General features: G+C 48.5%; 1 protein-coding gene across 2 annotated transcripts in view; it reads right to left on the bottom strand.

Moving 5' to 3' along the window:
• LRIG1 (leucine rich repeats and immunoglobulin like domains 1) overlaps positions 1 to 1695 on the bottom strand; it is a 179586-nt gene extending 177891 nt beyond the window's left edge. For both annotated transcript variants that reach the window (XM_084840452.1, XM_084840453.1), the window contains exon 1: positions 306 to 1695. In XM_084840452.1, the coding sequence (XP_084696578.1) occupies positions 306 to 520 (215 nt within the window). In that variant the 5' untranslated portion in view covers positions 521 to 1695. The remainder of the gene's footprint in view (positions 1 to 305) is intronic.
• Between the last annotated feature and the right edge of the window lie 10623 nt (positions 1696 to 12318).

The following is a 12318-nucleotide window of genomic DNA, read 5'->3' as shown; positions in this document are numbered from 1 at the left end:
GATCTCTCTGCAAGGATATGAGAACTCTCTACCCCCAAAGGGATCTCCTAGTTAGTTGCTCAGCAACTAGCTACAACTAGATCTCTCAATGAAGGGGGAATTGAAGGTAACATTAACCGCACACCGCAAAGAATAAAGGAGTTAGAAACTGCCCTTCAAGAAAGGAAGAAGCCAGGATATTTTGTGTGTGCGTGTGTGTGTGTATGTATTTATACACACACACACACACACACACACACAGAAAAGTAGTACATTTTTCAGAAGGAAGAGGAAGAACTCTGACGTTACAGATACGAGAGACTTACAGATAAACTACCCAGGTGGGCAGTTCCTCAGGAACTTCTTGTAGCCCCCGGCTGCTGCAGTCCAGAAGATCGCCACTACACGTACAGTTCGAGTCGCAGAGTTGCCCTTCTAAACAGGACCCGAATCCCACGAACGTTTGGAAAATCAAGAGCAAAGCCCAAAGGGCATCTGAAAACAGCAAGGACCCCAACTTTCCCCATCCCTGCAGCGCCATTTTGTATCCCGGATGAGAAGCGGGGACCAAAAGTACACCCAGAGTTGGTGGTATCCCGCGGAACTTTATTTCGCTGTTTTGGAGAAGTCGAACGAGTCCCAACGTGTTTTCTCTCCTTCTCTCCCCGCCCCCCCCGCCCCCGGCCCTGGTCTGCCGGCACCGTCTCTAGGCCTCCGGGGGCACTTCGCTAGACCATGGCAGCTCCGCCGAGGCTGCGGCAGCTCCTCAGGCTCCTCAGGGGCCGCTCTCGCGTCTGCGGCGCGGCGGGGCTCGTCGCGGGGCGCGGCGGGACAGCAGCCCGGGGCTGGCTCATCCGGAGACCCGGACTCACGCGCCCCTGAGGCGGCGGCGCAGGCAGGACGAAGCCTCCGCAGCTCTTGGCGCCCGCGCCCGCCTGGAAGTCCTCCCCCGCAGGGGTGGCGGCTCGCGCAATAAGCAAGGGTCTAGATCCGGAGAGGAGGTCCCGCGCCCCGGTCCAGGGAGGAGCGCCTTGCTGCTGCGGCGACCCGGCCGGAGCCCCAGGAAGGCTCAGCGTCCGCCGAAAGCTCCTCCGCCTTTTTCTGCCCCCGCCGCCTCAGCAGCCCGTCTCCCCTCCGCGGCAGGAGCGGGACGGGAGGTCTCCGTGCGGCGCGGGTCACGCCGCCGGGGCGGGCTGCATCGCCACTGCCGCCCCCTGCGCGAGCGGAGCGCCGGTTTCTGGAGCTCCCCTCCTCCCGGGGCTCAGACACCTCTCCCCGGCACGGGCAGAGCGGCTGCTTTCTCTCCGCCTCCGCAACTTTCTCCCCTCCTGGCTTCCCCCGCCGGCCCCCTCCCACTCCCGCCCGCCCTACTCAGCCCTACCGCCCAGAACGAGCGCGGCCAGCCAGGCCGATCAGCGCGATCCTCTCGGGGCTCGCCCGCCGCTTCCCCGTCCGCAAACCCGCTTTCCAGCCCCGCGAAGCGTCGCATCCCCGACTCAAGCCCACGTCGGACACATTGCAACATGTTCCCTCTCTCTCCCCCCCGCCCCGGTCCACCTTTCTCTCCCCATTGGCTGCTCCGCGTCCCACGGCGTGCCCGCGCGCCGGCCGATTGGACGGCCGGCCCACCCTCGTTTGGATACACAACGTTCCATTGAAGGTTGACGAGCCGTCCATCAGAGGCGAGAGGTCCCGCCTCCCTTTCCCACCCAAGGTGTGAAAGCGGGAGACTCCCATTTCAACAACCGCGTCTTAAAGGGGAAGCGCGCGCGGGGAGAGGAAGGCGAAAACGGCGCCCTGCTTCCTCACAGGGTGACCCGGTAGCTGAGATCCTCGCCCTTTGGCAGCAACGGCGGCCTGTGAGGGAAAGGGAAAGCCCGCTCGTCTTCTTCCACTTGGAGCATCACTTAGGTTACTTGGAGCATCACTTACAGAATCTGGAGCAGCAACGATAACCGGAGATTTGCAGAGCCAATAAAACGAAGAGGTTATGCAAAACGCAAGCAATGGTGTGAGCTGACCAGAAATTGCCCGACGACACAAACCACTATGAGAGGCAGGGGTGTGTTGGTAGCAGAGTAAAGCCTGCAGGGCAGCATAACCACGAAAGCTTACCCCGGAATACATTTGTTAGTCTTTAGGGTGCCACAAGACTCTTCAGTTGTTTTTTGTTGTCAGTAGAGTTGGCAAGCAGTGACGGTGGCCATTTGCCTTCCCCAACACATTCTCAGGTGCTGCTTTCCTTTTCCCTCTCCGCTTCTGTAAGAAGTAGGGGGGGGGGGGAGTTAATGGAGCATCTGCATTTTTCTGGGTCAGTAAGGAAACATTTCTAAACGTAGATCCTGCCCTTCAAATAAATAATATCTAGAGTGGCTTACACAACATTCAGTTAATAACATGGCTGGCTTAAAATACCATTTTAAAAAGTGGGCAACAGTGCATCACATAACCAATACCGATCCAGAGGGTTGGACTTGTTATCGAAGGCATAAGTATAACAGGGTGCAGGGGCCAAGCATCATTGTTGAGGGCCCAGTACAAAGTAATAATACAGGCTCCCTCCCACACATTTACCATAATCCCATCCCAAACCATTCTTGGTCAATAGCAAAACACCTACAGTGTAGTAGGAGATAAGGCTGTATTTTCTAGATGATCCGTCCATATGCCTCTGCCATAGAATGGCCACTAAAGAGGAAATGCATCACCCACCCCAAAGGGCACATGTTTGCATATGTTAAAACACAGATACAGAGAGAGAGGGAAAAAATGTGAAATAATTATAATTTAAATAGAAATACAATCCATCTCCCCACAGCTGGGAAGACTGTGACCAGGTAACCTGTGTGTCTACTCAGTCTGCTGCTCAGATGCTAGCCACTGATGGGTCACTTCTGGCCCCTGCTGCTCTCCCTTCTTACGGTTCTGTATCTTTAAACCAGACTTGGACTGGACAGCCCTTCAAATAGAGGACAAAACAAAAATACAAGCTTTTATTACAAAGGTGTTGCAAGGTGGGCTGTATGTTGCATTGGGATCCCAACCACTCTCCACAGGAACTTAGCAGCATACATGGGTTTCCCTCTTCTTTTATACATCAACTCCCGGTTGTCCGGCCTGGGCCTAGCTGCAGTCTGACGTAAGCCAGGAGCCATAGAATCCAGCAGCGTAGTCAGAACGAAAGGACAAACCAGGAGGCAGAAGCAAGACAGAACCAAAATATAACCAGGCATGCAAAAACATGTCAGAGCTCTGAAGACACTGTTGCTCCAGCAAGGCTCAACTGGATGAGGAAGCCCTTTTATTATACCCTTCCTGCCTGGGAGGATCCAATGGTGTGAGCAGAGTCAGTACAGGGCCTAAAGTAGGAGTGGGGAATGTGTGGCCCTCTAGAGATTGTTTGACTACAGCTCCCATCAGCCCTAGCCAGCACAGCCAGTGGTGAAGGATGATGGGTGGTGCAGTTGAACAACATCTGGAGGACCCCACCTTCCCCATCCCTGCCCTAAAGGTACTTCATTAAGAAGCTGCCCCTTGCAGTTCAGTAGTTTACTGCACCGGGGGGCTGCACACATATACAGCGATGAGGCAGATTCGGCTGAGAGAAAGTGACCAGCCCAAGGTAGAATGATAGGGTTGGAAGGCCTACAAGACAATGAAGTCCAGCCCCCTGCTCAGTGCAGGAAGCCTGATTCCCAGGCGGTCTCTCATCCAAGTATTAACCAGGGCTGACCCTGCTTAGCCGACGAGATCAGGCACATCCAGCCCTTTCACCCAGTAACTTTCATAGGTAAGTGAGGATTTGAACCCAAGTTTAACCCAATTCTATAACTGCTAGATAACACTGTCACTGGATTTCCTGAAGAAAAAAGCACTCCCACACACACACTTTGGTTTGCAGTCCTATGAAGTATGCATGCTAGGAACTGAAAACCCAAAAGCTAATGTGGCATGTTCTGTAAGAGACAGAGGTAAATAACCAAGTCCATGGTTTAAATTTAACCTCAGTTATAATCTCACTAGGTGGCCTTTGGCGAGCAACTCTCTCAGCACACACACAGCCATGTGTACAATATAGAGTTAACAAGTAACTACCTTACAGGGCTGATGTAAGAATTACTGAGATAATGTCAGTGAAGCACTTTGAACACTCCAAAGTGCTTTATAAAAGTGGGTTTTAATTACAAAAACTAAATATATAAGTATTATATTAATTATATTAGCAATTAATTTAAAACTGATCAGCAAAAGAAAGTAAAACACAAATAGATAAAAAAAAACAATGGCACAAATGTTAAAGCTCTGAATTTATTTGGTAAGGTCTAACGGAAAATGCACGAAGTACATAGGTCTTTGCTCTGAAAGGAAGGGAAGAATGTGCAGCTAATGTGATGTAAAATCCCTAAGAGAGTATTATAGACTAGGGAGCCACCACTGAGAAGGCCCTGTCCCTAGTTCATGGCAATCTTTGCTCCCAAATTGGTGGGATATAGACCAGGGCTTGATGAAAAGATCTTAATGCTGGGGTGGAGGTTCATTACTATATGTTTTAGAGGCAGCCATTTCAACACTCAACCATTTCAGTCAAAAGAAAAATGAGTTGTATTCAGTGAGATCTGGATTCGGCTTATGTACTGTCAAAGGAGAAGAAAACACCCCTTGTGTTTTCCAATATGCTGGGCTCTGTGCCTGAAAATATTCATGCATTTGGATGCAAACAATAGGCATCAGATCAGCCTTAAGCACCATCTGGAGGGAAGAAAGCTTTCCTTTCATTTCCCAATACACATCTGATCCTGACAAGCACTTACGGCAGGCTGCAACCTTTTACCCACAGAGTCCCAATGAAATTAAAATTAGGCTACGCAGTATATTCACTTCTGAAGTCACACTTCATGTCATGTTGACATTTGTGGTGGCCCCAATCCCAGTTCTTTACCTATGTTTGTAATACATGATTCCTAATTTTTTTAAATGTTGTAGGCTACTAAAGAAGGAAAGTTGCGGACAAGGGAGCTGAAATTATTTCTGTGTGTATGGATGATGGAAACCCCTGATTTCTTTTTTAGCCAAGTTTCAAGTCAGGTTAGGATTGCCACATTTTCCATAACAGAATCTATCTATATCCTCAGTCACCTGTCAGGCAGATTTTCAGCACGTGGAGCTTTCCCTGGTTCAAAGATGCAAGGAACAGCTACACTAGTTGAATTTCTGCCTGAGATGCAGTTCTGAAAGGCACAGAACCACTGTTTGGAAAAGAAAAGAGATGGCAACACTGTTGTTGTTTATTCGGTCAGTCGCTTCCGACTCTTCGTGACTTCATGGACTTGCCCACGCCAGAGCTTCCTGTCGGCCGTCGCCACCCCCAGCTCCCCCAAGGTCGAGTCCGTCACCTCCAGAATATCATCCATCCACCTTGCCCTTGGTCGGCCCCTCTTCCTTTGGCCTTCCACTTTCCCTAGCATCAGCATCTTCTCCAGGGTATCCTGTCTTCTCATTATGTGGCCAGAGTACTTCAGTTTTGCCTTTAATATCATTCCCTCAAGTGAGCAGTCTGGCTTTATTTCCTGGAGTATGGACTGGTTTGATCTTCTTGCAGTCCAAGGCACTCTCAGAATTTTCCTCCAGCACCACAGTTCAAACGCATCTATCTTCCTTCGCTCAGCTTCCTTATGGTCCAACTCTCGCAGCCATAGGTTACTACTATCGCGCATACTGTTTGTGTGGCAGACAAATGTTCCTGCATCTCAGTCCAATATTTAAAATGATCTTTAAATGTATCAGTAGGGGGATATAGATTAGCGTTTACTAAGGCGTAATTTATAGCTATGTGCCTGCAACTATGTGGGGAGCTCGTCTGCAGTGTTCACGAGAGGCTGACTGTGCTCCACTACTCATAGAGGGATGTGATAGCAAGGGCACAGTAAAATTATCATTGCTATGTGCAATTACCAGTTCCCAGCATGTTTGGATGCACACTGATGTAGCTATCACTTCCTGAATAGCAATTCCCAAGTGTTTCTGGAACCTCTACTTACTTATATCATCTTTGGAGCTAGGCACACATCTTCAGCCTTTCTATATTATGTTTTTAATAGGGCTTTGGGTACAGGTGGGGGTGCTGCTGACACATTCCACATATCTCGCAGACATAACGTGGGAAGAGATCTTGAGCCACAGACCTCACCTGGTGGCCATGGGTGAGGTCTGTGGCATAGCATTCTTCTTGAAGCATGATGCTCAAATTTAAAGGAAGATCTCACACCAGAACCTGATTAACCCCCATTGCTTAGACCACGGGCAGACAATAAGAAAAATCAACATGCATCACATCAGGGATAGTTTCAGATACAGATGAAGCTGAGTCACCCCTATGGAACTCTAGAGCAGCCTCCCCTAACCTGGTACCCTCCAGATGTGTAGGAATACAACCCCATGGCCCATGCTGGCTGGGGATGATGGGGATTGTTGTCCAGCACATCAGGAGGGCACCAGGTTAGGGGGAGGCTGCTCTAAAGTTTGCAGCCTCAATTCAGCATCTCCACCAGGAGAGAACTAGCAGCTATCCTACACTACAAAGAAGCTGTAACTGTTAGGGCTAAGCTGTGGGCAGAACTCTGAGGCCAAGAACTGTGAGACAAGGCAGAACTAAAGGCCAACAGAAGACAAGGTCAAAGAGCAAGTCAGAAGCCAGGCCTGAAGAACAACCAAAGGTACAGGAACACACCAGAGCATAAGGTAGCCTTCCCCAAACTGGTGCCCTCCAGATGTTTTGGACTACAACTCCCAGCATTCCTGACCATTGGCCATGCTGGCTGGGGCTGCTGGGATGTTGAAGTCTAAAATACCTGGACGGTACCAGGTTGGGGAAGACTAGCATATGAAGAACATGTTTCTCAAGCAAGATTCAGCTAGCACAGGAAGCCCTCTTCTGTACCTTCCTGCTCAGGAAGATCCATTGACAAACTTGGGTGGATGGATTCAGTCCAGGAAGCCTGAGTGTACGTCACTGAGAAGCTGCTACTGCAGTTCAGTGATGCCCCACTGCAGCTCCTGACAGAGATAAATATGGTACTGCCAAAATGACTTTTGAAATTGTAATAAATGGGACACTTTAATTTGTTGTCCTTTGTATGTTAAAAACAATATTTTCATCATGATATAAAAACCTTACACACACACACACAAAGAAACCACTCAGGGAACCACTATCAGTCCCTTTGGTCATGAACTACCCACTTGGTTGTTTTCCTGAGCTGTTCATTATTCATTCCTACAGTTGGGGATGCCACCATTAGGGCCTTTCCTGGTAGAAATAGTATGTTGTAGCGGCATTTCTACCTGTTTGGAAATATAGCAGTAGTTTGTCTTGGATGACACTACTCATGCATGCCAAGTCTTGAATGCATGCATGGTAAAATTCAAGATGGTGGTACAAGTATAAAGGGAGAGAGAGCTGTCTTGCTCAGCTGATGCCTCAATTTCATGCTGCATCAAGACATCAGGGCTGCAGTCCTCTGGTGGGATTTAAGCCACCTAAAGGCCATGACAGACGTTACTTTAAATCTGTTAGTAGCAGCTCTGTCTCCCCGCCGCCCACCGCCCATTTTTAGCGCAGAGTACACACAGGGGCCCAGTCCAGATCTTAAAAGCCCCCCTCCTCCCACTCTCGGATCCTGATCTTGCACCTACTCTAGAGTAAAAATGGATGGGGGCAAAGACATAACTGTTAGACATAGAATTAAGTCAATGTCTGTTTTGGGCCTTACTGTATGCAGTATAGCAGCAGTGGTGTAGGAGACCGGGGGCTCAGAGGGACAAAGCGCTAGCACTTTTTTATTAGCAGGGGTGCTGATGTTATCTGCCACCCACCTCAGACTTCCCTTTTCCCTCTGAGCTTAGCTGCAGTTCTCACAGTAGTTGGGAGGAAATTAATTTCCCCAGCAGCAATATATTGTTCTGTGCTGTAATGCAAAGTATTTGAAGTGGATTGGTCTTGAACAGGCAATTAATACCCATTAACTTTACAAAAGACCTGCTCTGGCAGATGAAAACTTCAAGAACTGGCTTGTTGATATGCATCCACACTGCTGCCTGCAATTTTGGACTCTCCTTGGGGGCATGGCTGTGGGGACTTTCATAATCAGCACCGGCAGCACTTCAAAATGGACTACTGCACCACTGAATAGAAGTCATGCTTGAGATGCAGTGAACATTGGTAGAATTTTCCTACATATCTGTATATAGCATTACATTGTATTACTGTCCCCAGCAGTATTGTTATCTTTCCGGAAGCAACCTAATTTCAAGTGCATGTGTCTAGTTGACGGGTTCCATCCATAATTTTAAAATTGCAGTGAACGCTGCTTTTCTCTTCATTTCGTTTAATGTTAAAAAAGGCAAACCCATATATAACATTTGCTAATAGCTCCATTCAATTAAATAGTAACACTCTGATGACTTGGCTCCAAAACGATTGAAATCGTTGGTGGTTAAGCTTGCCGTGAAGTGGGTGGAGCCCAGAGTCAGAAGTCTCTCGATGTTGTGCTGAAGAAAGTGTGGCAGGGAAGGGGGTTGGTAGCTTTGGCAAGTCACCCAGTCAAATATGAAGTAATGTCTACTCTTCGTACCCACTTATGGAGCTTTGCCTAACCTGACAGCATTACATCCCATTATTTTTAACATGTTCTGGGAGAATAAGGACGCTGACAATTTGGAGAGGTTTGCACGAGGCTAAATGGCAATTAATAGGCAAGAAGTGTAGAGAGAAATGCCTGTCTTTCTGACTTAGATGTGTTGATGTTGCTCTAGCAAGAAAGTTGGTACTCGGAAGCTGGATATGTGCAAAGTCAGATGACTCTTTTTCCATCTCAAGACTTTGGCAACCAGTCAAGCAATCTGTCTTTGGTACTAGTGTTCTACCTATGGGCCACACACAGTGGAGGATGCGTACGAGCCAAAACTAACAGCAAAGTTTCTGGGATTTTTGCCTTTGCGCTATGTGAAAGGCACTGCACCACCTGCATTACTAACCTGTCAACATCAAGACCATTTAATTGGCTGCCTACTCCTCACTTATGGTTTGGCCTCCATTGCCTTGGATTTTCCCCCACTCTGCAGGTTTCTCAGGGGGCCTGGCTGGCAGGTATTGCTTGTGTACTCAGGGTCTCACATTGACCATATTATTTGGGATCAGGAAGGAATTCCCCCCCACCCCACCCCAGAATATATTGGCTGTCACACATGGCTTTTCCAGAGAAGCCAGGGAGGTCTAGTGGAAAGAGCATTAGATTTGGATTCAAGTGACAACATGGACCATTGATTCAGTGGGTAGCTTTTGTACAAGACTCTCTCTCTCCACCCCTCCCTGATCCCTCTCATTTCCTCAGTTAAGAATAATAATTAATCAGCTCACTATGCCATTGCAAAGATGAGCAAAATGAAAGATTATAAAATACTTCCATCATGTACAGCACAATACATAGACCTGTTTGAGAAGAAACACCGGAAATTGTTACCGAATGTGCTGCTCTGGACACGTGTACAAACTTGTGCATGTTCTCAAAAAAGGACCTTTTTGACTTTGGCAATAGGACCTCCAGCAGGAGGAACCCAAACCCAAACACACACACACACACACACACACACACACAGGCTTCTTCAAGAATAGCTTAATTTATTAAACACAAGCAAGCATTTTAAATGTACACTCATTAATCAGGGAAATTAACTTGATAGAGCATTCATGAATCAAAAGAAGCAAAACATACACAAACATGCAAGAAACCCTCAATGGATGCAGACAGAACCAGATTATGGGGATATTAGTTTACTTCTCATGGCGGCTGAATCCAAAGGCTCCAGTGCTTAAAGCTAAGCCACGGAGATGTGTGAACAGTCCAGGCTGATGGGGAATGGTCTTGCAATTGTGAAGAGGTGGAGATTAAGTAGAGCAGAGTCTGCAACTTTCTTGGGAAGGGAAAATAAAGGTTTTGGATGTAAATGTGGGGAGGAAAGAAAGGATTTGAGCAGGTTTGTCCTACCAAGGGGTGGCATGCTCAGGCTCGTCCTGATGCATGGTCAAAGTAACCAAAGGGGCTGTGGGGAGGAAGTTACCTAGAGCTCTAAATACATTCACTCCAATTTGCAGTGCTTTGTATGCAGTGCTTTGTATGTAAGCAGCCAGTGGACCCCATGTGGCCCGTGGTTGGCAGGTCGTACACCCCTGATCTAAAGGATACCCCTTGGGCCTTTTCTACAGAATTGGCAAGGCTCTGAGAATGGAGGTACATGCACATTCCATGGGGGAAACCATGTGATTTGCCCCAACCACATAATTGGATCATTTATCACATCAGCATTGAGATTATCTTTGGAGGCCGTTCTCTGGATGCCCCTGTCAGTTGAAGCAAGGCTGGTGGCAACCAGGGAGAGGGTTGCCATGGTGATGCCACTCCAATGACCATGCTATGCCCAAGGAAGCCCCCCTGGTGCATACTCCTAGATCTGTTCAGTTCAGTGTTTATGCTGCATTGATTCTACTGTTTTATTCTTGTTTTGTTGCTCTTAAAGCATTTTTTTTTACCCTGCTCTGCAGCTGAAAGGGCTCCCAGAGTTGCTTACATATGATCAAAAAAAGCAACACAGTCCCTGCCCACAGCACAGAATATAACTGACACATCACGAAGGGAAAAGGAACGGGGAGGAAAGAGGAAGAAAAGCAAATTCAGGTGCCAATTCTTAAAGTTAAATGGTAGTTCTTATAATGGCCAGAAGGAATGGAAACAGTTCAAGGAGGAGGAGCCAGCTGGTCTCTCAGCAGAGCCAACAGAGTGGCTTGTTTCCCATCTCTCCCTCTACTGCAGCCTGATGGCAGGGCCGGCATCAAAGATAGGCATGGTTGTACACCTGCTGAGAACCTGCACCCCAGCAGGGTGTCAGATGTGGATTGTCCTTCCCCCTTTGCAGTCAACACCACAAGGAGACAAAGCTTTAGGCTGTCACTACTTTATTTTGCTAGGAACTGGCCTCTTTGCAAATGCAGATTCCAGGAAACTCTCAGACTTCCTCAGAACCTTAAACCACTAATCTGGGATTCCTAATTAGAGGAGACGAACCAGAGGGTAGTGAAGTTGCCGACAGTTTGGGCATGAACATCATGGCCAGACTTGCTTCACAGTGACGCCCCTCCCTTAGGGTGGCTCCCTCCTATGTCGGCTTCCAAGAGGGGCTGTCCTGGCGGAGCATCTGAGCCCTGCCCCTAACTTTTCCCTCTTGGCTTTGTGACGTGCCCTAGTGTCTCTCAAGTCACGCCCCTTTTTCTCCTCCTCCTCAGAAACTTGAGGAGTTCTCACAGTGGGGGGGGGGGCAGCGACTCAGTCTGGGCCATCTGTTTGTCAGGGCCTTCTGAGAAATCTTTCCCAGCATCTTGGCTCACTAGGGAGGGCCGCTCCCCCGGCTTCTGATCTAGCTGCTTCAGGTCTCATTCAGAATTGGAGCTGTCAGACATCTCAATGCACTGGGACTCATCCCTGACACAGGGGCCCACTGACAGGAGCCCTCTGGACTTGCTCCTCCCCTTCACTACTGTAACCTACTTGTTCATCTGCCTCTCTCTTTGGCCCAGACAGTGATGATGTTGAGAAGGAAGAGGAGGAGCAGATGCTGCTGCCTACTTGCTCCCTGCCTGTCAAGCAAGCAAAGTGGCAGCAATGATGAGAAAGAAGATGGGGAGCAATAGCAGCTGGTGACAATGGTGGTGAGAAGGAAGGCTGAGGGAGGGAATCCATTGAGGGTGCCTTGCCCAAGGGCCCTCCAAAACCCGGAGCTTCCGCTGTCTGATGGAATGGCTGCGCCAGTGGAAGGGGGTGGGGGAAAGTTTGTCATCCAGGAGCCAGATGGGCCTGCCTTCAATCTGTCTCTCGCTGTGGTGCAGCCTGAACATTTTATTTTATTGTTGTATTTTAATTGTTAGCCACTCTGAAAAGATTTGTATTGAAGGATAGGGTATACCTTTAGGAAACAAATACATAAACAACAACATTTAGCTGTTCCTCCATCCACACTGGAACTGCTTATGGAGAAGCAGTTCCCACATGGCTGGGAGAACATCTCTGAAGAGTACCAGTGCAGTGCTAATTTTGTGGGAAAGATGCAATTATGTCCACACAGCCATGTGGGATTTGCTCACAGGTAAGCAGCTGTCACATATGGCTGTGAGATTGTTTGTGACTCACTACTTTGGAGCTGCAGCAGTGCCAGCTTTACGTTCTGCTCCCAGGCTCCCCCTGCCACTGTAACCATCTACTCCAGCATGTGGCTGGAAAGGAAGAGGTCCAA

This window comes from Heloderma suspectum, chromosome 2, assembly GCF_057233095.1.
Source record: "Heloderma suspectum isolate Gila_16-S chromosome 2, 16-S_ref, whole genome shotgun sequence".
Classification (NCBI taxonomy): Eukaryota; Metazoa; Chordata; class Lepidosauria; order Squamata; family Helodermatidae; genus Heloderma; species Heloderma suspectum.
Note: the sequence above shows the minus strand (reverse complement) of the source record. Positions and strands in the feature narration are given on the sequence as shown.